The sequence below is a fragment of the Scylla paramamosain genome, chromosome 14 (genome assembly GCF_035594125.1).
Source record: "Scylla paramamosain isolate STU-SP2022 chromosome 14, ASM3559412v1, whole genome shotgun sequence".
In the NCBI taxonomy this organism is placed as follows: domain Eukaryota; kingdom Metazoa; phylum Arthropoda; class Malacostraca; order Decapoda; family Portunidae; genus Scylla; species Scylla paramamosain.
The window spans coordinates 1,164,152-1,188,242 of NC_087164.1; the positions used below are offsets into that span (position 1 = coordinate 1,164,152).

The following is a 24,091-nucleotide window of genomic DNA, read 5'->3' on the forward strand; positions in this document are numbered from 1 at the left end:
GCAACACCCTACTTGTATTCCTGACCATCTTGGAGATATGCCCAACATTCTTGACCTCATCCTGACCTCTAATCCTTCTACTTATGCTGTTACCCTCTCTTCTCCATTGGGCTCCTCCGATAGCAATCTCACATCTGTATCTTGTCCTATCACTCCTGTCTCTCCCCAGGATCCTCCTAAGCGAAGATTCATTTGGCGTTTTGCCTCTGCTAGTTGGGGGGACCTGTAGAGGTATTTTGCTGATTTTCCTTGGAATGACTACTGCTTCCGTGTCAGAGACCCGTCTTTGTGTGATGAGCGCATAACAGAGGTGATAGTGTCTAGCATGGAGGCGTACATTCCTCACTCTTTTTCTCGACCTAAACTTTCCAAACCTTGGTTTGACACAGCTTGTTCTCATGCTGTACATGATAGAGAGGTGGCCCACAAAAGGTACTTAAGCCTTCCATCACCAGAGTCTCATTCACTTTATATTTCTGCCTGGAACCATGCCAAGTCTGTTCTCTAACCAAAACTCCTTCATTAACAGAGTGTCAAAATCTTTCAAGATCTAACTCTCCTCGAGACTTCTGGCATCTAGCCAAAAATATCTCCAATAACTTTGCTTCTTCTTTCCCTCCTTTATTTCAACCAGATGATACCTTTGCTATCATATCTGTTTCTAAAGCTGAACTCTTTGCTCATACCTTTGCTAAAAACTGTACCTTGGATGATTCTGGGCTTGTTCCTCCATCTCCTCCACCCTCTTACTACTTCATGCTACCTATTAAAATTCTTTGCAATGATGTTTTCCATTCCCTCGCTGGCCTAAACCCTCAGAAGGCTTATGGACCTGATCAGGTCCCTCATATTGTTCTCCAAAACTGTGTCTCCATGCTTGCACCTTATCTAGTCAAACTCTTTCAGCTCTGCCTGTCAACATTTACCTTTCCTTCTTGCTGGAAGTTTGCCCACATTCAGCCTGTTCCTAAAAAGGGCGACTGTTCTAATCCCACAAACTACCATCCTATTGCTTTAATTTCCTGCCTATCTAAAGTTTTTAATCTATCCTCAACAGGAAAATACTTAAACATCTACCATTTCACAACCTTCTTTCTGATCACCAGTATTGGTTCCGTCAAAGCCGCTCTACTGGTGATCTAGCTTTCCTTACTGAGTCTTGGTCATCCTCTTTTAGAGATTTTGGTGAAACTTTTGCTGTTGCCTTGGATATATCAAAAGCTTTTGATAGAGTCTGGCACAAAGCATTGATTTCTAAACTACTCTCCTACGGCTTCTATCCTTCTCTGTAACTTCATCTCAAGTTTCCTTTCTGACTGTTCTATTGCTGCTGTAGTAGACAGTCACAGTTCTGCTAAATCTATTAATAGTGGTGTTCCTCAGGGTTCGTCACCCACTCTTATTATTCATCAATGACCTTCTAAACCAAACTTCTTGTCCTATCCACTCCTACGCTGATGATACCACCTTGCACTTTTCCACATCTTTTCATAGACATCCAACACTTTAGGAAGTTAACATTTCACATAGGGAAGCCACAGAATGTCTGACTTCTGATCTTTCTTAAATTTCTGATTGGGGCAGAGCAAACTTGGTATTGTTCAATGCCTCAAAAACTCAATTCCTCCATCTGTCAATTCGACACAACCTTCCAGATAACTATCCCCTCTTCAGTGACACTCAACTGTCCCCCTCTTCTATATAGAACATCCTCGGTCTGTACTTTACTTATCATCTGAACTGGAAACTTCACATCTCATCTCTAGCTAAAACAGCTTTTATGAAGTTAGGTGTTCTGAGATGCCTCCACCAATTTTTCTCACCCTCCCCCAGCTGCTAACTGTACAAGGGCCTTATCCGTCCATGTATGGAGTATGCTTCACATGTCTTGGGGGATTCCACTCGTACCGCTCTTCTAGACAGGGTGGAATGAAAAGCTTTTCGTCTCATCAGCTCCTCTCCTCTATTTGACTGTCTTCAGCCTCTCTCTCATCACTGCAGTGTTGCATCTAGCTGTCTTCTACCGCAATTTTCATGCCTCAAAACTCAGTTCCTCAATCTATCAACTCAACACAACCTTCCAGACAACTATCTATCACCTCTTCTTCACTGACAATCAACTGTCCCTCTCTTCTACACTGAACATCCTTGGTGTGTCCTTTTCTTATAATCTAAACTAGAAACTGCACATCTCATCTCTAGCTAAAACACCTTCTGTGAAGTTAAGCATTCTGAGAAATCTCCTCCAGTTCCCCCCTCTAGCTGCTAACTCTGTACAAGGGCCTTATCCATCCATGTATGGAGTGGAATCAAAAGCTTTTTGTCTCATCAACTCCTCTCCTCTAACTGATTGTCTTCAGCCTCTCTCTCATCGCTGCAGGTGTTGCATCTCTAGTTGTTTTCTACTGCTATTTTCTTGCTAATTATTCTTCTGATCTTGCTAACTGTATGCATTCCCTCCTCCCTCGGCCTCGCTGCACAAGATTTTCTTCTTTCTCACCCCCATTCTGTCCACCTCTCTAATGTAGGAGTTAACCAGTATTCTCAGTCATTCATCCCTTTCTTTGGTAAACTCTGGAACCCCCTGCCTGCTTTTGTATTTCCACCTTCCAGTGACTTGAATTTCTTCAAGAGGAAGGTTTCAAGACAGTTATCTTTAATTTTTGACTCCTGCTCCAGATCCTATTCAGGGACTGGCATCTCAGTGGGCTTTCCTTTTTTGCCCTTGGCCAGTGCCCCTCCTACATAAAAAAAATAAATAAATAAATAAAAATAGAGAGGTGGACTGAATAGGGGTGAGAGAATGAAGAAAGTCTTGTGTGCAGTAAGGCCATGGGAGTATGGGAGGCATGCAGTTAGCATGATGGGAAGAGCAGTTATCTCGAAAATAGCAGTAGAAATTAGGAAGAGATGCAACATTGTAGTGATGAGAGGCTGAAGACAGTCAGTTAGAGAAGAGGAGTTGATAAAATGAAAAACTTTTTTATTCCACCCTGTCTAAAGGAGCAGTATGCATGGAACTCCCTCAGACATGTGAAGCATACTTCATACATGGACAGATAAGGCCCTTGTGCCACAATGAAAGAGGGACTGAAGACAGTCAGTTAGAGGAGAGAAGTTGATAAGACGAGAAACTTTTGAGTCTACCTTGTCTAAAAGAGCAGTATGAGTGGAACCCCCATACATGTGAAGCATACTCCATACATGGATGGATAAGGGGGGTGAGAAAAACTGGCGGAGACGACTAGGAACACCTAACTTTGTAGAAGCTGTTTTAGCTAGAGGTGAGATATGAAGTTTCCAGTTCAGATTTTAAGAAAAGGACAGACAGGATGTTCAGTGTAGAAGAAGGGGACAGTTGAGAGTCATTGAAAAAGAGGGGATAGTAGTCTGGAAGGATAAATGGAGGAATTGAGTTTTGAGGCATTGAACAATATTAAGTTTTGCTCTGCCCCAATCAGAAATTTTAGAGAGATCAGAAGTCAGGCATTCTGTGGCTTCCCTGTGTGAGCTGCTTACTTCCTGAAGGATTGGAGGTCTATGAAAAGATGTAGAAAAGTGGAGGATGGTATCATCAGCATAGGAGTGGATAGGACAAGAAGTTTGGTTTAGAAGATCATTTATGAATAATAGGAAGAGAGTGGGTAACAGGACAGAACCCTTAGGAACACCGCTGTTAATATTCTTTGGAGAAGAACAGTGACCATCTACCACAGCAGCAATAGAATGATCTGAGGGGAGGAAACTTGAGATGAAGCTACAGAGAAGGATAGAAGCCATAGGAGAGCAGTTTGGAAATCAAAGCTTTGTGTCAGATCATCAAAAGCTTTTGATATGTCCAAGCCAACTGCAAAAGTTTCACCAAAATCCTTAAAAGAGGATGACCAAGACTCAGTAAAGATAACCAGAAGACACTGGTGATCAGGTAGAATGTTGTGAATCGGTAGATATTTAAGAATCTTACTGTTGAGGATAGATTAAAAAATGGTAGAGAGGCAGGAAGTTAAAGCAATAGGATGATAGTTTGTGGGATTAGAACAGTCACTTTCCTATCATGTCCATAAGCCTATAAGGGTATAGAAAATGTCACTGCAAAAGATCTTAATGGGTAGCACAAAGTAGTCAGAGGGTGGAGGAGTTAGGAACAAGCACTGAATCGTCTAAGGTAGAGTTTTTAGCAAAGGTTTGAGCAAAGAGTTAAGCTTTAGAAATAGATGAGATGGCAGTAGTGACATCAGGTTGAAATAAAGGAGGGAAAAATGAAGAAGCAAAGTTATTGGAGATGTTTTTGGCTAAGTGCTAGAAATCACAAGGGGAGTTAAATCTTGAAAGATTTTAACACTCTTTAATGAGCAATTTTTTGGCTTGTTGGAAAACAGATTTGGCATGATTCCAGGCAGAAATATAAAGTGGATGAGATTCTGATGATAGAAGGCTCAATTACCTTTTGTGGGCCACCTCTATCATGTATAGCATGAGAGCAGGCTGTGTGAAACCAAGGTTTGGAAGGTTTAGGGCGAGAAAGAGTGATGAATGTACGCCTTTATGCCAGACACTATCACCTCTGTTGTGCTCAGCACACAGAGATGGCTCTCTGACATGAAAGCTGTGGTCATTCCAAGGAAAATCAGAATAATACCTCAGTTCCCCTGATTAGCAGAGGCAAAACACCTGAGGCACATCTCTTTGGGGGATCCTGAGGAGGGATTGGAACAATAGGGCAAGATACAAGGTTGTGATTAGAGGAGCCCAACAAAGAAGATTAGGTGAAAGCATAAGCTGAAGGATTAGGGATTAGGAAAAGGTCAAGAATGTTGGGCGCATCTCCAAGACGGTCAGGAATACGAGTAGGGTGTTGCACCAGTTGCTCTAGGTCATGGAGGATACCAAAGTTGAAGGCTAGTTCACCAGGATGGTCGGTGAAGGAAGAGGAAAGCCAAAGCTGGTGGTGAACAATGAAGTCTCCAAGAATGGAGATCTCTTCAGAAGAGAAGAGAAACAGAATGTGCTCCACTTTGGAAGTTAAGTGGTCAAAGAATTTCTTATAGTCAGAGTAGTTAGGTGAGAGGTATACACCACAGATAAATTTAATTTGAGAGTGACTCTGCAGTTGTAGCCACATGGTGGAAAAAGAGCATGGGCATGAGAACAGGTTAAGTCATTGCAAATGCACATAGATGCAACATCCAACTTTGAATTGAAAATGAGGATAGGGAAATTAGGAGGGACAGTGAAGGGGCTACTGTCAGTTGCCTCAGACACCTGTGTTTCATAGAGGAAAAGAAGTTTAGGTTTAGTAGAGGAGAGGTGTTCTACAGATTGAAAATTAGATCAAAGGCAGTGAATGTTGCAAAAGTCAAGGGGGAGTGTCAAGACACTTACAGTTAATACCAGAAGAGTAGTCCAACCTGGGGACATTTGAGGTCTCCTCCCCAGATTGGGACTCTGAGGCTGATGTAGGAGTCACCATATTGCATTTAGAATTTTTAGTGAAGGGTTTTCATGTAATTAGGTGCAACTAGTTTTGTATGAAGGAAGAGAGTTGTCTTAAGAGGCCAGGCTGTGACTGCCCCTTGTGTTGTGAGACACAAAGGGAGATGTTCAGTGAGGTCACAGCTGGGTTACTGGTGAGTTCATAGCACCCCTAATCCAGTGTTTGAGATCTCACTGCAAGCAATTATTGTTTTGGCAGGTGTCTACTGTCTCCTCCTCCAGATTTATTGGGCTTATAATTAACAAATATTTGTGTGAAAGTATCTTATTTTTTTGTGATGTGATATGTGATATCATTGTTCTATGCTCACATACAAATTCCAGGGCTGTCTCCCTAAAAAGGGCAGTGGCCAAGACAAGGCAAACAGCTTTCACTTACATACTCATTCACACCAAATTCCTCCTTCATGGTATTTACTCTCCTGGCACCATATCCTTCCTCATGTCTGCTTCTTCCATAGCTGAGTGTGTGGCAACCCTTGAGAGGTGCAAGCAGGTGGACGTGGAGGGAGAGGCCAAAGTGAAGGAGATTGAGAACAAGATCAAGAATGCCAAGACTGTTAAAGAACAAGAGATGAAAGCTGCCAAGGCAGAGCTCGAAAAATGCAAGAAAGTGGCAGCCGAGACCAGGAGTAAGTGGAATCTTATGAAGCAGGTGAGTTCATTAATCCCCTAAATATATTCTTCATATTGTTTTGGTAGAAGTTTGTGTGACCTTCATGAAGTTATGACTGAAATTGTAATGACAGAAGCAGTGATGACTACAATGACCATGATGCTGCTGCTGCTGCTGCTGTTACTGGTGGTGATTATGATGATGCTGATTTCTTCATACAGGATGAAGAGAGCCTCAAGCTGGAGTTACATGAGTTAGAACAAAGCATAGAGGCAACACAGAGCCAGATTGCCACCTGCATTGAGGTGATCCAACAATACGAGGAGCAGGAAAAGAGTCTGGCAGAACAGGTGACTCTCAGCAAGGTGAGTCACTATTTGTCATTCATTTAGGCCTTCCCTGTTGTTTTTCATTAACCATCTCCATCATCTTCTCTTATCTGTTTCCAAGTCTTTCCTTTTTTTCTAATTTTCTGTGTGGTTTTCTTTACATCTTGTTGTCTGTCTACCTAACTGATACATGTGATGCCTCCTGTTCCAGAATTTTTTCTAGTTTACTCTGTATACTTAACAAAGAATTGCACAAATGCCTGAACTTTCACCACATCCATCATTTTGCCTCACCTTAGTCTGCAATGGTCTCAGCTAATATTACCCTTCAGAATTTATCATAATAGGCTGGTTACTAAGTATCTCTTCTTGTAGTTCAGCACACAGCTCCTGATGACAATGACATTGACTTTATGGAACCTAACTTATCCATCGTTATACCAGGATAACATTCCTGTAAAGAAAGGGAACAGAGATAGGCGACTACATGCATACATATACATTCATGTTTGTAAATTTTCCCTTGTATCTTACATACTGTAGAGTTGTGCATTTTGGTGTGTGGCTGTGTCCTTAACCTATCACTTACCAAGATGGTGCATTGAGTCAGTCAGTCTGCTGACCTTCACTGAGTTGTTCCTCTTTGTGTCCTCAGGGTGAGGTGGAGGCATCTCAGACAGCAGTGAAAGAAGCAAAAGAGAGAGTGAATGCACAGAACAAGGAGATCAAACACATGGCAGCACGTAAAGAGGAACTCAGCAAGATGAGGGATGAGGCCCAACTTGCCATCCAGCAGCTGGAACATAAACTGTCAAAACTGAAGTCTGAGGCCAAGGATGCAGAAAACCATGTAAGCCGTGGATGTTGAGATGTGTGTGTGTGTGTGTGTGTGTGTGTCTTTTATATAACTATTTTTACAGGATTGAGTCGAGCTGGCAATGTTTTGGCTTTTAAAGTTAGTTTATTTGTTATGATTATCTTAATGTGTGTGTGTGTGTGTGTGTGTGTGTGTGTGTGTGTGTGTGTGTGTTTTATGTAATTGTATTTTTACAGAATTGAGTCAAGCTGGTAATGTTTTGTCTTTTAAAGTTAGTTTATTTGTTATGATTATCTTTAAAGCTATGAATGCTTCTTGGATACACACAATTTTGCTATTCAATTCATTCCACTGCATTGCTCTGTCAGGAAAACTATATTTTCTCACATCTTTCTTTTTTATATTTTTTTTTATTTATTTATTTATTTATTTTTTATCTATTTATTTTTCCTTACTTTGTTGTGGCACCACAAAATCTGTGATATCAATTTTTTTTTCCTTCTACACATTTGAGGCATCCTGCATTAGAAGGGCTGCCCCTTCTACCCCATCCAAAACTGAGATAATTGCGTATAAGCAATCTATTGAGGTCTTAACTTTCGCCTGGGAGTGGATGAGTGTCCCGTCAGTAAGGCTGAAAATCTATAGGAGAGAATCATTTTGATGTCTAGTTGACCATCAGTGCAGGTGTAACATGCTTCTTAGCAGTATTTTGTGTTTGATGGGCTGCTTATCCAGGATGAGTACCCATTATAATTCGGAAAATTTTCTTGGGCAAATTCCATATAAGATGGGCAGCTCACTCCAGTGCAAGGAAGGCATCAGCCAGTCAGAGCCCTCCCCTGTGATAATGTGATGCTCTCAGCCGATGGGAGGCCAGTTGCATTCACCTGCCATGATTTCCTTTTGTTTTGGTGTTTTGGTTGAGACAGAAAGGACACTCCCAGCTTTTCTGCTGGGTACATATGTATTAATGCTACAATCACCCAACTTTCCCAAAAATGTCTGACAATGGTGTACGTGTTCTGCAAGAGGAAGGGCTTACAGGGTTGTCATCTTGTGGTGATCCGTGTGGTGCAGTGACTGAACAGATGCCTTTTCTATGGAGTAATAGCAATGGTAATGGAATGTAATTGGATGAGCAGCCCAGTTTTTTCACCATTTTTCTACTTTGTTATTGTTAATATTGTTATTTTGTGTTTTTATGTTCCAACATTCATGAATTGTCACCATTGCAGTATTCAGAGAAAAAATGCATTCAAACGTCAGTGAACTTTTGAAACCATAACACAATTTGCAAAGAACTATGCAAAACTTGGGTAGTGAATACCATGATCTTGAACGTTTTTTGAGACCATCATGACTTCATTGTCTACCAGTCATTTTGAGACCAAGTTCATTGTCATAGCATATATAAGAAAATTATGATTGTCGGAAGTTCGCCAAACTTTGAGCGCATTTTTCTCACTTTTTTTTTTTTTTTTTTTTTTTTTTTTTTTTTTTTTTTTTTGTCTCACCCTCCTACTGTGGGATGCCTCATTTGTATATTAGGATCATGTCACCTTGTTTTTGTTTCTGCTGTAGTTTTGGAAGCTTCATTTTGTCAAACATTTCTTGATAGCTAAGATCTTCAAAGTCTGGTATCCATTTTGTAGCTGCTCTGCACTTTCTCTTATCTTTTCAAGTTTTTTTTTTTTTTTTTTTTTTTTTTTTTTTTTTTTTTTTTTTGATTCCAAACTTGCTGCATGCTCAAGAGTTGTTTTTTGAAATGTAATTATTTTCTTAATCATTTCCTCATCTGTGTATCTAAATGCTATCATATTTGCCAACAAGTGCTGCATGCTCCTTTGTCATTTATATGGTGTTCTAGTGACAGCCTGCTGTTTATTATTATAACTAAGTCTTTCTGCTTTTCAGATGCTTGAATTGTATTGTCTAATTTATAATTCTAATCAGGTCTCTGAACTTTTGCTACATTTTATCACATGATATTAAAATTGATTTGCCATTTTGTATTCCATTCATAGAGTCCCATGAAGTCTTTCTGTGACTCCTTGCATGAGCTTTCATCATTTATTTTCCTTTACAACTTTGCATCATCAACAAACATGTCAATGTGAGTCTCTGTTCTGATACTTGCATCTATACCATTGTCATATATCAACATGATTAGTGCTAACACTGATCCTTGTGGGACTTGGCTTGTTTCTTTTCTCCAGATTGAGTATTGTTCTCTTAGTATTGCCCTTATTTCTCTTCCTTGTTTGAATATTCTAAACAGAGACTTGTTTAATTCCTTTGTGCTTTCTTTTAACACCCAATTAAATATTTCATGTGGTCTATCAGCCTTCCTTTTATGTAGGTTTTCCAATTCCTTTATGATTTTCCTTTTATCTAGGTGTTAGTTTTCCAGTTTGTGTGGTGTAGTGTGTCCTGTCATCTATATGAAATGGCAGTTCCCTCGTAAATACAGATGGAAAGCTTCTGTTTGAAACTTAACATATTTCTTCTTTTATATAACTTATGCCTTCATTGGTTATACTTTGTATCTTATACTTGACTTTACTTTTACTTTTTATGTAGCTGTAGAAGAGTTTTGGTTGGTGCTCTTTACAGTGAGGTCTTTTTTTTTTATATTTTTTTTTAGCTTCTTTCCTCATTCAAAATTATTCATATCTTGCTGCTTGTATCTCTTATTAACCTGGTCACTGCTGTGTCTTCTGTATCTTTTCCACAGTAGGTCTTGGTTTGCCTTGGCTTCAGCACATTATCAAATCAGTGCTTTCTCCTCTTTTGCCTTTCTTTTTAGCAGGGAATGTATTCAGTAACTCCTCTCATATATTTCACAAAATGTTTCATACTGTGTGTACCTGTCTCCTAATTCTTGGTCACAGTTTATTACTCAGAAAAATTTTCAGTCCATCATAGTTTGCCTTGTAATTTAGCTCTTTCTTATAGTCCTCTTTTTCATTTATAGCATCATGTATTACAATAAAATAATATTCTACCAATAAGTAATCACTTTTTGCCAGTGTGGTACTATAAATTATGTTTCCAGTAGCCAGTAGGCTCAGCTAAGCCCCTCTTTCTGGTACTGGACATGAGGTATTGCCATAGGAAAAATTATTGAGTTAATTCTGATAACAAACTATCCTAGTGGTTCTCAGTACTCTTGACTTCCATCTTCTGCCAATTTATATTGCTGTTATAGTTGCCATTCATTAGTATTATTATTATTCTGAATCTTTCACCCATTCTCCCATATTTGGCAGTACTGATCCTAATGTATTTTCAGCAAAGTTTTTGAGTTCATCTGAATGCCATGTTCATGTGAGGAAGCACATATAAGGTTGCTACCATTATTTTACCTTCCCTTGTTTTAATTTTAACTTATCAACTCCATTTCATTAGATGTTTATGTTTTTGTTTCTGTTCTGCATAACAAGTTCTTTACTTGTGAGTATCATGACTTTTTTTTTTTTTATCTTTCCTCAATATGTGGTAACCTTGTATCCCTAAGATCTCATCCTTCATTTTTTTTGTTGAGTTTACTCTCAGTGAGGTAGATTCTCTCTCTCTCTCTCTCTCTCTCTCTCTCTCTCTCTCTCTCTCTCTCTCTCTCTCTCTCTCTCTCTCTCTCTCTCTCTCTCTCTCTCTCTCTCTCTCTCTCTCTCTCTCTCTCTCTCTCTCTCTCCTCCTCCTCCTCCTCCTCCTCCTCCTCCTCCTCCTCCTCCTCCTCCTCCTCCTCCTCCTCCTCCTCCTCCTCCTCCAGGAATTCATCAATTTAGACAGTTTTGCTACATTCTGGCTCAGCATACTTTTCCTTATTTACTTTTTTATTTTCTTTATGTACCACATTTTTTGTAGTCATGACTCTACCTAGAAAAATTATTTTGTTCATGTGTCCTTTCACTTGTTTTTCTTAGCTTCTTTGTATTTTCCTTCAGTTTTTCTCAGTCTTCCTTAGGCAGACACCTGCTTATTCTTGTGTTGTTTTCATTCTCATCTCCCTTTTGCTTGCCAAGATTTTGTTACTTCCTCCATCATTGCTGATGTTTGGAAAGTTATTTTAAGTGGTCTAGTCTTGCCCTTTTCATATCTGCCAATCCTGTGGTATCAGTGTCTTTCTCTGATATTTGATCTGTTATCTTATTTATTACTTCTGTGATTGTTGTTATTTCTGCTCTGTCAGATGTTATTCTATTGGGAATGTTTTTTTTCCTTTTTACCATGGACATAGTTATATTAATGCCCACTGTGGCCCTGGCTGAAGAGTTCACCCCTCTTCCTGATTATTTCCTTTATTTCTTGTTTAATATTTGTTGCACATTTTTGTTTTTCTTCCATTTTTTTTTTAGCATATCAGCATAGGATACTTTGATTTTTTCTTTTACTGTGTTAGCTTCCATGACAGTCTCCTTAAGTACTTTCTTTTCTTCCTGAATATTATTTGCTTGTATTATTTCATCATCATTGATTTTTCTTATGTTTAATACTTTAATTTTTCTTTTATTGTATCCACATCTGATTTAGCACTAATCATTTCTTGCTGATTTTGTTGTATCTGTAGTTCTTAATTTTCTTTTCTCAGTGTTTCTTTCTTTTTGCTTATTCAGATTCTCATTTTAATTCTAAGATCTCTTTTTCTAGTTTATTCACTTTCTTTTCTAGTTTATAGAGTTGTTATTCATCTGCAAAGTCAATATATGAAGAGTCTTTCTTTGGCTTATCTCTTGCTCTCACTACAAAGCTATTTTCTTTGAAGTTCTTTTTTTAGGGGCTGTCTGCCTGGAGAGACAGAGACACATCTCTGCCAGTCTGCTGTATGTGTGTGTGTGTGTGTGTGTGTGTGTGTGTGTGTGTGTGTGTTCTCATCATAATATTTTTACACCTCTAATCCTCATTGTAACTCCTTATCCTTATCCTAACTAATATTCAAAGTATTCTCTGCCTTAATCTCAAATCTTTAGCCTTATTGTAACCTAATACAGCATCAGTCTTCACCCCAAGCATTGTCTTCAATCCAATCCTTAAATAGCAGTGCACTTCACACCTTCATCCTATATATTCAGGTAAAACAGCTGCTCAGTGCTCACGAGTGGATTGCTGAGGACCGCAAGTTCTTTGGCAAGCCAAACACTGGGTACGATTTCAGCGCCAATGATCCCGTGGAGGCCGGACGCAGGATAACCCGCCTGGAGGAGGCCAAGACAAAGTTGTCCAAGAATGTTAACATGAGAGCCATGAACATGCTAGGAAAGGCTGAGGAACAGGTGAGTGAGAGATGGGTCATGCCTTAACACAAGCAATGAGGGGTGAGTGTACAGTCCCCTCCACATCCACATTCATTACTTAGCATTGCCAGTGTGTGAAGAGCAAGCTTCAATGTGTATCTGAAACAAATTTGGCCAACCCCTCTATCACCCTCCTGCTTACATTGCTGGAGTGTGTCTTGGATATGAGTTAAATCAGGCGAGGTGGTTCACAGCTGGTAATTCATACACTGGCAATGCTAAATGATGAGGGTGGCAGTAGAAGGGACTGTACAGTACTTGGAATTTCTGTACTTTTTTTTTTTACCTTATTTTTTTTTATGTATACTGTACTTTTTTTTTTTTTTATACATATCACACTTGAAAATTTACCTCACTTGTTTTACAGCAAAGCTATAGTGGTCCAAATTGGCTCTGGTGTCTAAATACCATAATCTAGCAACACACCTTAAGTAAAAATTTATCAGAATAATAATAAAGCCAAATCAGTAATGTTTGCACATGTGAAAACCTATGGAATGGTTTAAAAAATATATTCAAACTTATAAAACTTACCAATACTCATCTTTAATTTAATCATCTTTGATGATGATTGGTGATCTGTTGAATCACACTTTTTTGTTGATATAGCATGGGATTTCCACCAACAATGGATGATAGGTAAAAGGATTCGGAGACACACAAGAAAGCCTGATACGCCACCACCCGCACCTTGTTTACAGTTGTTCTGCAGCATCTGCATCACTAATCAGCTGGCAGCATTGCCAAAATAGTCTTCCAATACTAAGATACACCACTTTGGCATACCATTGTTATTATTACATTACAGTGGTCAGTTTTAATTTGAAAAATTATAAATTAATTTTTTTATTGATATATCAGTTCCTGTTGTGTGAAATATCTCCCACCGCTGAAAAAACTCCCACTAACACTGCTGCAAATGCATTGTGCTCTGAAGTAAACAAAGATAGTAGGATGGAAGGACATGTGCATCATACTTTCAGTACCTTTAATAAAGTTTTCTAACTGTCTGACTATTGAAAACTACAAAGGGACTTTGTTATATTGGTGAGTAGACAAAAAGTAATTGTTGGATATAATATGTAGTGCTGCTCATGGCCTGGTCACACTCAAGGTCACCAGCCAGCTACAGTAGTCTTTAACAGCTACACACACCATAACTTGTGTACCTCTCAAGCAAAACTGGGGTTAATGGTAGTAAGAACTTATAATAAACGTAATTTGTTATACATGGTACCCATTATATAGTGATGCATAAGAAAACAAAAAGGTTAGCCATATTTAATGATTTGGAGGCATTTTAACACCTCTTTGTAATTTTTTATTTTTTTTCCACACACTCCCATTATGTGATAAATTTATTTTTCCTTCTTACCTTTCATAGCATTATCTTTTTTCTATTTCACATCTTTACATGTCATCTCTGTTCTAGTTTGTTTTTCTTGCAATCCCATTACATTTCTTGTTCCTTTTCTTTCTTTCCCTCTTTGTCATCTTTTCCAGTGTGGCAGTTTGTTTTCTTCCTTACCTTCACATTTCTTTCCATCTTGTACCTTACCCTACTTTCCTTTCTGTTTTTTCCCTTTTAGGTGTTCACACACACACACACACACACACACACACACACACACACACACACACACACACACACACACACACACACACACACACACACACACACCATCTTGACCTCACACGGGAAGGACGTGTGAACTTAGACACTCTCGAGCAGCCTCGGCCAGCATGTTGGCCTTCCCCGTCCCCTAGTGATAGTGACCTCAGTTTTTTCTGTTTTCAACTTTTAGTTTTTAGTTTTAGGCTCGCCCTGGTGGGATTGTTGTACTTATGAACACATTTAGCGAGTGCACGTCAACACATAAAGAATAATAATGTTTGCTTCAGTGCAAATGTATGAATGCAACTACCTCCTGCATCGTAGGCGAGGATCCAGTTATCCACCACCCAACGTGTGCCTTAAGACCTTGAAACTATTTCGGAACCGAGGATCGAGAGGAGGTAAAAGTGTGGTGCGTCCCATCAAGGTAGTGACCTTCAGTGCCAGAGAAGACTGCAGGGTGGAGAAGAGGGAATACAAACACTTTGAAGTGCCGCATGTGTGGTATAGTCTTCCCTCCCTCCTCTTATTTAATGCGACGTCTCTGGCCAACAAGATGGATGAGTTGATTGTGATGGTGAGTTCTACTGGTGCGGACATTGTGGTGGTTTCTGAGGCATGGCAGATTGTTCCTGAGGTGTGCATGATGCAGGACTACCAGCTCTACCATCACCTCAGGACAGGACGCCGGGGGGGTGGGGGGTGATGGCCGTTTTCTGCCACTCTGCCCTCAACCCCTCACACCTCCTCCCTGTCGATATTCCTGCTGGAGTGGAGGCCCTGTAGGTGAGAGTTACACCCCCCTGCCATCCCAGCAACACAGCCTCCATCATCGTGTGCATCGTGTACCACCCCCCACGAGCTGCCACAGCACAGTTACTCAACGCTCACATCATTGACACTGCTGATGCCCTGAGGGTGAGGTATCATGCTGCCAAGCTGGTCATCTGTGGGGACTTTAACAGATTAGATATCAGTGACATCCTACACCATCTACACCTCACCCAGGTCGTGGACTTCCCCACCTACCAGCAAGCCATCCTCGACCTTATACTGACAGACCTGGGCCAGCAGTACTCGCCCCCCCCCCAAGGTGCTGCCTCCCATGGGACAGAGCACCCACTTCTCCATACTGTGGACACCTACACCCACCACCTCGACCCCCCAGTCAGCTGTCATCAGGATCCACCGCCCCATGCCTGACTCAGCCATGAGGGAGTTTGGGCAGTGGGTGACAACACCCATGGACCGAGGTGCTGGATGTGGAGGACGTCCACTTAAAATGGCACAATTACATCGCCACCACCACAGAAGCCTTCCACTGCTACTTCCCAGCCAAGGGCGTCACAGTGCACCCGTCTGATGCCCCCTGGATGACGCCCTGCATTAAAAGACTCATGCGTCAATGGACCTGGGCATTCCACTCCTGCCCAGTCCTATACAGGAAACTAAGAAACAGAGTGATCAGGGAGATTAAGGCTGCCAAGGCAAGCTATTACCCAGACAAGATACACTACCTCAAGCTGGCCAACAACAGACAGTGGTATGCTAAGATCAAAGCTGTGTGGCCTACAAAAGCACACTTCATCCCTTCCTTGCACCTCATACCTTCCTGCTAATCTCGCGGCTCAGGAGATGAACGATCACTTTGCTGCTGTCTGTCAAACCTTTCCTTCCCTCCACACGACTCTGCTTCCTGCCTATCTTCCCACTCCCTCCCCTCCCTCCATTGTCCAGGCAGTGGATGTTTTTAAGAGAATACTCAAATTCAAACCAAGGTCCACAACACCCACTGACCTTCCTATAAAAATTTACAAGGAGTTTGCTGTAGAGCTAGCGACCCCGCTATGCTCTATAATAAATGCCTCTCTCTCTCAACACTCTTGCCCTGCGGACTGGAAGACATCTTATGTCACCCCCATCCCCAAAACTTCCAGTCCACAGTCACTCGGTGACCTCAGGCCAGTCTCTATCACCCCCATCCCTAGCCTTATTTGTGAAGATTTTGTATATGACTGGGCCTACACCAAAATTTGTAATACTGTGGATATCAGACAGTTTAGGAATATTAAAGCCACCTCCACCTCCCATTACCTGACCAGCTTCCTTGAATTCATCCACAGCCACCTGGACAAGCTAAACACCTCTCTAGCTGTTGCTTTTGTGGACTTCAAAAAAAGCCTTTGATCTTGTTGATCACACTGTTGTCATCAGCAAGGCAATAAGTCTGGGTCTCCCTCCTAACCTGGTAGCGTGGCTAGCCGACTTCCTCACAGGGAGGCATCAGTCCGTTCGCTATCAGGGCTCTGTCTCTAATTTCCAACAGCTGACATGTGGGATCCCCCAGGGAACCAAGATGGGTCCACTATGCTTCTTCCTCCTCATTAACGACACCCTCACTGACACCCCCCATCGCTGGAAGTATGTGGACGACTGCACAGTAGGCGTCCCAGTTTCCACCAAGAACCCGGACTACTCGCCACTGCAAGCAATTCTGAAGTGACTGCAGACATGGAGGGAGGAGAGCAGGATGACCATCAAAGACAGCAAAACTGTGGTGATGCATTTCTGAACCTCCTCTATACCAGTGCCCCCTCCCCAGCTCATAATGGGCCCTCACCCCCTCCAGGTGGTCTGATATGGCAAGCTTCTCGGAGTCATGGTGGACAACCAGCTGACCTGGAAGTAGCATGTCGCCAGCATTGTAAGATCTGCTACCTACAGCCTGTACATGCTGTGCAGACTCAGGTCACTGGGGACGCCGACAGACGAGTTAAGGGGGGTGTACCTTACCTTCATCCTCCCCAAACTCATGTATGCCTCCCCAGCATGGTCATCCTCCCTCACACACACTCAACAGCTACAGCTGGAGAGTGTGCGGAAAAGGGCGTGCAGGGTCATCCTTGGCCGTGCCTACACCACCTATGATGAAGCCCTGACCACCCTGAGTCTGTCCAGACTATCCACCAGGCACAGAGAGGCTCTGGAGAAGTTTGGAAGGGGATTACTGCACCATCCATGTCTCAGACGCATGCTGTCGCCTGATGCGGCTCTCCCGGTCCGTGCCACCAGACACCACAACAAGATAACACCCTAAAGACACCGCGCACAGACTGGTACAGACTCAGCGCGATTCCCACCATGGTGCAAGCCATCAATCAATAGTCCCTTCTAGATTAGACTTTCCTTTAGGATTAATGTTAAGTATTTCCCCACCCCCTCTGTACATTTTCAGTTTGTTAACTGCCTAAATAATAAACTGTTTATTATTATTATTATTATTATTATTATTATTATTATTATTATTATTATTATTATTATTATTATGGTTATTATTACACACACACACACACACACACACACACACACACACACACACACACACACACACACACACACACACACACACACACACACACACACACATTCTCTTGGTCTTTCTTTTGGCCTGTTGATAATATCTACCTTTATAACTTTGACTTACACCCTCTTGAGTTTTCACATGTTTATAATTATAGTTTTTTTTGTACTTTTGTTTTGTTTATATGATGCCATATGACCTTGTAGTGCAAGACTTGAATCAGTGAGTGAAGCAGTAAGTCAGTGTGTCAATGGCCTCTTTGCAGTACAATGACCTGATGAGGAAGAAGCGCATAGTGGAGAATGACAAGGCTAAGATTGAGAAGGTTATTCTTGAACTGGATGAGAAGAAGAAAGCAGCTTTGAGACAAGCATGGGGACAGGTGAGTACGATGCACATGGCGCTTTTTATTTCCTCATTTAAGTTGGACTATTCAGTAATATTACAGAATTACATCCTCTCTAGTGAACAAAACTATTTTCTGGAAAGTTACTTGGTTTATGTACTTCCTTACTATTTACATATATATATATATATATATATATATATATATATATATATATATATATATATATATATATATATATATATATATATATATATATATATATATATATATATATGAGATGAACAGGGACACACCCGAGTTTTTTCTTCATTTGTTGCAACATTTCACATTATACAGAAGGCATCATCACACATTGCATGACATGGAGGTGTGGAGTCTTCAGTGTGTGTGTGTATATATATATATATATATATATATATATATATATATATATATATATATATATATATATATATATATATATATATATATATATATATATATATATATATATATATTGTTAAAACCACAATTTCTAGCCCCCCCTCACAAAGCTACCACAACTGCACTAGCTACCTTCAATGTTTCTTCTATTGAATTTGTGAGACTCAATCAAAAGGGGACAACTAGAAATAGGGTAAATTAATTTTGGAAAGAAAATCTACGCGTGTGAGGATTCTTGTGGTAATTTTGTGGCAGCGAGCAGCCACTCTTATTCATACATCTGGTGTCTGTACTCTCTCTCTCTCTCTCTCTCTCTCTCTCTCTCTCTCTCTCTCTCTCTCTCTCTCTCTCTCTCTCTCTCTCTCTCTCTCTCTCTCTCTCTCTCTCTCTCTCTCTCTCTCTCTCTCTCTCTCTCTCTCTCTCTCTCTCTCTCTCTCTCTCTCTCATTCTTCTTCTGTTCTTGATACATCGCTTAATTTCACTGCACACAACAATATATGTGTGTGTATTTACCTAGTTGTATTTACCTAGTTGTATAGTACAGGGTCTGAGCCGAAGCTCAATTAGTCCTGTCTCCATACCCGAATTTGTCCAATTTCTCTTTAAACATGTGCACACTCTTTGCCGCAACTACCTCTTCTTTTAAGTTATTCCATATTTCAACCGTTCGATGCGGAAAGCTGTATTTCTTAATATCTCCCAAACAATGACTCTTCTTTAATTTCTTCATATGTCCCCTTGTACGTCTATCTCCTTCCTCCACTTTTACAACTAGGTCATCTCTGTCTATCTTCTCCATGCCCTTTACTAATTTGAACACTGTTATCAGGTCTCCTCTTTCCCTTCTTTCTTGCAGTGTTGGTAATCCAATTTCTTCCAGTCTTTCCTCGTAACTTAGGTCTTCCAATTCAGGTATCATTTTCGTAGCTGTTCTTTGTATTCTTTCCAATTTCCTTATATCTTTCTTTTTTTGTGGAGACCATACCACTGCTGCGTATTCCAGTTTGGGGCGTATCATGTGTGTTATGATTTTCTTCAGCATTTCTTTGTCTAGGTAATTAAATGCCACCCTGATATTTGCTAGCAAATATCAGTGTGTGTGTGTGTGTGTGTGTGTGTGTGTGTGTGTGTGTGTGTGTGTGTGTGTGTGTGTGTGTGTGTGTGTGTGTAATTTGTCTGCTAAACGGATAGACATGTGACCCTACGAATGTCACGTGACCAGCAGAAATATTTCCAGAATGCTGTTTTCACCAATTTTATGAATGAAATAAATATTGTATTAAGAATAATGTTATTAAACTTATCAATTTAATCCGTACCCTTGTTTTACTTGCGGAATTAACGCAATATCTGTCACTGTTAGACAACCAGAGGCTGTCAGTGGTATTTACCTGCGGAAACTGTCAGAAGAGACCCAGACTTCTTTGGGTTTATGTCGAATTCCTGCAGCGTGAAGTATTTTGAGGTGTCACATCTATTACCAACACATACTGCATCTTATATCATGTGAGTGTTACTCTGTATTACAGCTAATATGTTAACATTATCATTTTCACACTTCTGACTGTAGATAGGTATGGTTAAGTCACCCTTAAGTTTGTTTGTTACTTACTCTGAAGATAAAAAAAACAAAGTGAGGATGCAAACATACACTTACGTGAAATGCATTTATCATGTATTTTATCCAGTAAACGTACTTTGAAGTAACTGAAAGTATTTTCACAACATTTACCATCACCTCAATAGAACCTCAATAGAAAACGGCAGAAATTTTACGTCACTACCAGCTACGGAAAAACGACAGCCCTGGCGGTACCTCGAGTTATGAGTTTAATTAATTCCATGACAGGGCTCATAACTCAGTTTGCTCTTATGTCAAATCAATTTTTCCCATTGAAATTAATTGAAATGTCATTAATCCGTTCCAGATCCCCAAAAAACACCCAGATTTTTTTATGTTTTTAACCCTTAAACCGCTGCAAACGCTTATATAATCAAGCCTCTTATGAAAAAGTGACGCAGCAATCGCTTATGTAATCATAAATTTTTGCGGCATATGTTTTGAATTTTCACGGCGGGCTTTGCTTCAGCTGTGTTCTAGTGATTGCTGGCAACTTATTCATGCCATCACGAGAGCTTGAAATCCTATAACAATGCCCTCACTTGAGTTTTTGTTAAAAGTAGGAGACCTCTGGCAACTCTTTGTGACTGGCCAGATAGAATCTACCCTGTACATAATAGAAAATGTGGTAGTGAAGGAGAAAATTAGGGTTGTAAAGGCAGACACTACAAATTTTGGATGTTTACATAAAGCTGAGAGAGAGAGAGAGAGAGAGAGAGAGAGAGAGAGAGAGAGAGAGAGAGAGAGAGAGAGAGAGAGAGAGAGAGAGAGAGAGAAATTTCATGAATGAAAGGAGGAATCAGTGAGAGGGAATACATACATGGATGTCAAAAGGAGTTAAGGAACCTGATATGGAAAGGGGGAATGAGGAAAAGCAAGATGTTAAAGAAGGAAGGAGAGAATGAAGAGAGGAATTGTAGAAGGTGAACACTTGTATAGAGAGAGAGTCGAGGTGTGTGTGTGTGTGTGTGTGTGTGCACGCTTGGGAGAACCATCAGCATCACTGATGCAAAGTATAATATGATACTGATAAGTGCAAAAAGTATACATGGAAGAAAAAAGTACTATGATAATTTACTTGCATTATTTTGGTAAGTATTGGTACACTGCAAAAATGGAAAACAGAGTGGCAACACAGAACAGAGCGATAAGAATACCCTTATTTTGGTAAGTATTGTTACACAATGCGAAAACAGAAAACGTAGAGTGGCAACACAGGTCAGAGTGATAAGAATACCCTATCTGCATGGGTAATGGGTCAGTGGAAATGCAGCCTCACTAATTCATGAGAGGATGGCAGAAGCATTCCCCAGTTCTAGTGACTCTGAGGCTGGTATATCTCCACCTGAGAGTCTCCACCCCGATCTTGGATCACATTCTTCAGATGAGGAAGAAAGCATAAGTGAATCAACAGTGCTTGACACTGATGAAAGCAGTAGTGACAATTTCACAGAGAGTAACAGTGAGCCAGAGTTTGAGCACGCACCAAGTGACAGCAACAAACAGTGAGTATCAACATCTAATGTCACATTAGGAAAGAGGAAGAAACATAGAACTGTACCTCGCAGAAGGAAACAGGTGTGTACAACCACACCAGATATGTATACTTTTGAGTGGAGTGAAGGAAGTAATTTTGTGCCACATCCAATGCAATATCAAGGCACACTAGAAGGGAGAGGAAGAGGAAGAGGAAAACACACACACACAAAATGCAGAGAGAGAGAGAGAGAGGGAGAGGGAGAGGGAGAGGGAGAGGGAGAGGGAGAGAGAGAGAGAGAGAGAGAGAGAGAGAGAGAGAGAGAGAGAGAGAGAGAGAGAGAGAGAGAGAGAGAGGAAGCAACAAATGGAGTGAGCACCCTACATCAGACTAGTGGCGGCGCACACTGCTGTCCTCTACTCTTCCCTGGAGCCATCACCATTCCTGACGTGTCTATTTTCCCGTGCTTTTGGAAACTGCGTGAATTTTGAGGGCCTATTATTTCTTCCATTTATTAATGTATCACTTTGAATTGCTGTAATAAATCATATTACATTTTTATCATAGATGACATACTATCAGACTTGTATTTTTGGTTCTAATGATAATGCCTATAATATCAGGCATAGTAAAAATGTCAACATTTAGGAATTGGCTTTTAAAGGGTTAAATACAGTAAACTGTTGATACAATGAATCTCTGTTTACCACATTTCTGGTATAATAACCCCTTTAAGGCTATCGAACACTTGTTTTAGTTTATGAAACTTCACAAACTATGGCATATTTCAAAATTATCAAATGCATGCTTTATTTTACGGACATTATAGGTCTTAAAGTGCGGGAGAGTTGGCTGACACAGTCAATTGCATGTTTTGAGAGGTTCGTTAAGTGACAGTGAGGGTGGACAGGGTGGTACTACTGGTACATCAGGTGAAAGCAGAGTCTGTACTGGTTTGGTATGCTTGATTAAAAGTACAGTATAGTACTGTATTTATTACTTTCTCTTTCATAATGTATAAATGACCACTGCACTTCATTCTATTCTCTTTAATTTTACTCTGCATTGCCTTGTTCCCACTGGAAATTTCCCTCAAGGGTTGGTTTTGGCAGATATGTCCCCATATATCCCTATTTCAGGATTCACCTCATCTTGTGGTCAGAGCTTCATTCATCATTTGCTTCATCTGCTGTCTGTTGCAAGTTAGATTTTTTAATGATGTCCCATTTGTTTTACTTTGTTGTTTTGTATCCCTTTAAAATATGACTGTCATACTGCTAATAGCTTTATTCAGATATGACTGTCATACTGCTAATAGCCTTTTTCACTCCTAAATTGACTTGCCTTTTTTATCATGTCCTTTCTCTATTTTCTATGGTAATCACCATACTTTTTTTCTCTCCTTCCCTTTCTATTTCCTTAAAGACAGATTCCATACAACTTGATTTCAATACAAGTTAGTGACTACACACTCACCAACTTTTCTCTCTGCCACAGGTGAACAAGGACTTTGGCTCCATCTTCAGTACACTCTTACCTGGTGCACAGGCCAAGCTGCAGCCACCCGAAGGACAGGATGTGCTTGATGGACTTGAGGTGGGAGGCAGATCTCTGTGTCACCTTCATATTTATTATTTATTAGAATGGGGTGTAATATGGTGGACCACAAGACTATCCATTTTTACCAGGGGCCAACAGGGCTAAGAGTGTGAATGACATGAACATGTGTGGTGCTTTATCTGGGCTGCCCTATGTGGCATTGCCAGCATGGTATATAGATAGATAGATGGATGAATTTATTAGAGTGAAAGTGGTGAGTGCATGAGAATGATGTGATCTTATTGACCTTTGGGGGTGGGAAGAGGCATGTCTTGTCTAGGCCCATTGGTGTATAGTTCCCAGTTATGGTGAGGGGCACTCTGTAGGAAGTACCTCAGCAAACGTCAATCTTGCATCATGGCAGCACATGCAGCTCAGGAAGAGCATTTTACTTATGGCTTCCCAACAAGCATAAAAATGGGCTGGTATGAATTGACTTCTTGGCGTCTCTAGTGCATCTTTCCTTCTCACTCACGCCCATAGCAACAATGAATCGCAGGCTTGCGAATCATTGTAACGGTGATGGGTGGACATTCATCAACAACTGGGACCTCTTTTATGGTAGGGACACCTTGTATGCCAGGGATGGAGTGCATTTATCACACCAGGGTGTTCGGCTTTTGGCTGGAACACTCGAGTGGGAAGTAACTGCACTCCAGCGCTTTTTTCATTAGTCGGGAGGGAAGAAGGGGTTGTGAGGTGAAAACGAGGGACAAATTAGTTAAATCTAGAAAGATAACTAGCTCAGGGAAGATGAGAAATAGCTTAAGTGTTTACTACACAAATTGTAGAAATATTTTGAATAAAATAGACTTGCTTAGAGGAATAGCGTGTGTAGAGAAATTTGATATCATTGTTTTAACTGAAACTTGGTTAGATATGTCAAGAAAAGTATTTAATCCAGAGGTTAAGACATGGTTATACACTGTTCTATAAAGATAGGAAAAACAGGAGAGGAAGAGGCGTCATGTTACACATTAGGGACACATTACAGCGTTGTATTGACAGTAGAATTAAAACAGATAACAAAACAGAGTTGATATGGGTAGATATTAAGGAAGGATCATAGTCAGTAGTACTGGGAGTAGTGTACAGGC

At 40.5% G+C, this 24,091-nt stretch overlaps 1 protein-coding gene across 1 annotated transcript in view; it reads left to right on the forward strand.

The window, feature by feature from the left end:
* LOC135106733 (structural maintenance of chromosomes protein 2-like) overlaps positions 1-24,091 on the forward strand; it is a 101,559-nt gene that overhangs the window by 65,609 nt on the left and 11,859 nt on the right. The window contains exons 17-22 of the mRNA XM_064015991.1: positions 5,955-6,148; positions 6,331-6,474; positions 7,094-7,288; positions 12,328-12,528; positions 17,791-17,907; positions 22,893-22,991. Of these exons, the coding sequence (XP_063872061.1) occupies positions 5,955-6,148; positions 6,331-6,474; positions 7,094-7,288; positions 12,328-12,528; positions 17,791-17,907; positions 22,893-22,991 (950 nt within the window). The remainder of the gene's footprint in view (positions 1-5,954; positions 6,149-6,330; positions 6,475-7,093; positions 7,289-12,327; positions 12,529-17,790; positions 17,908-22,892; positions 22,992-24,091) is intronic.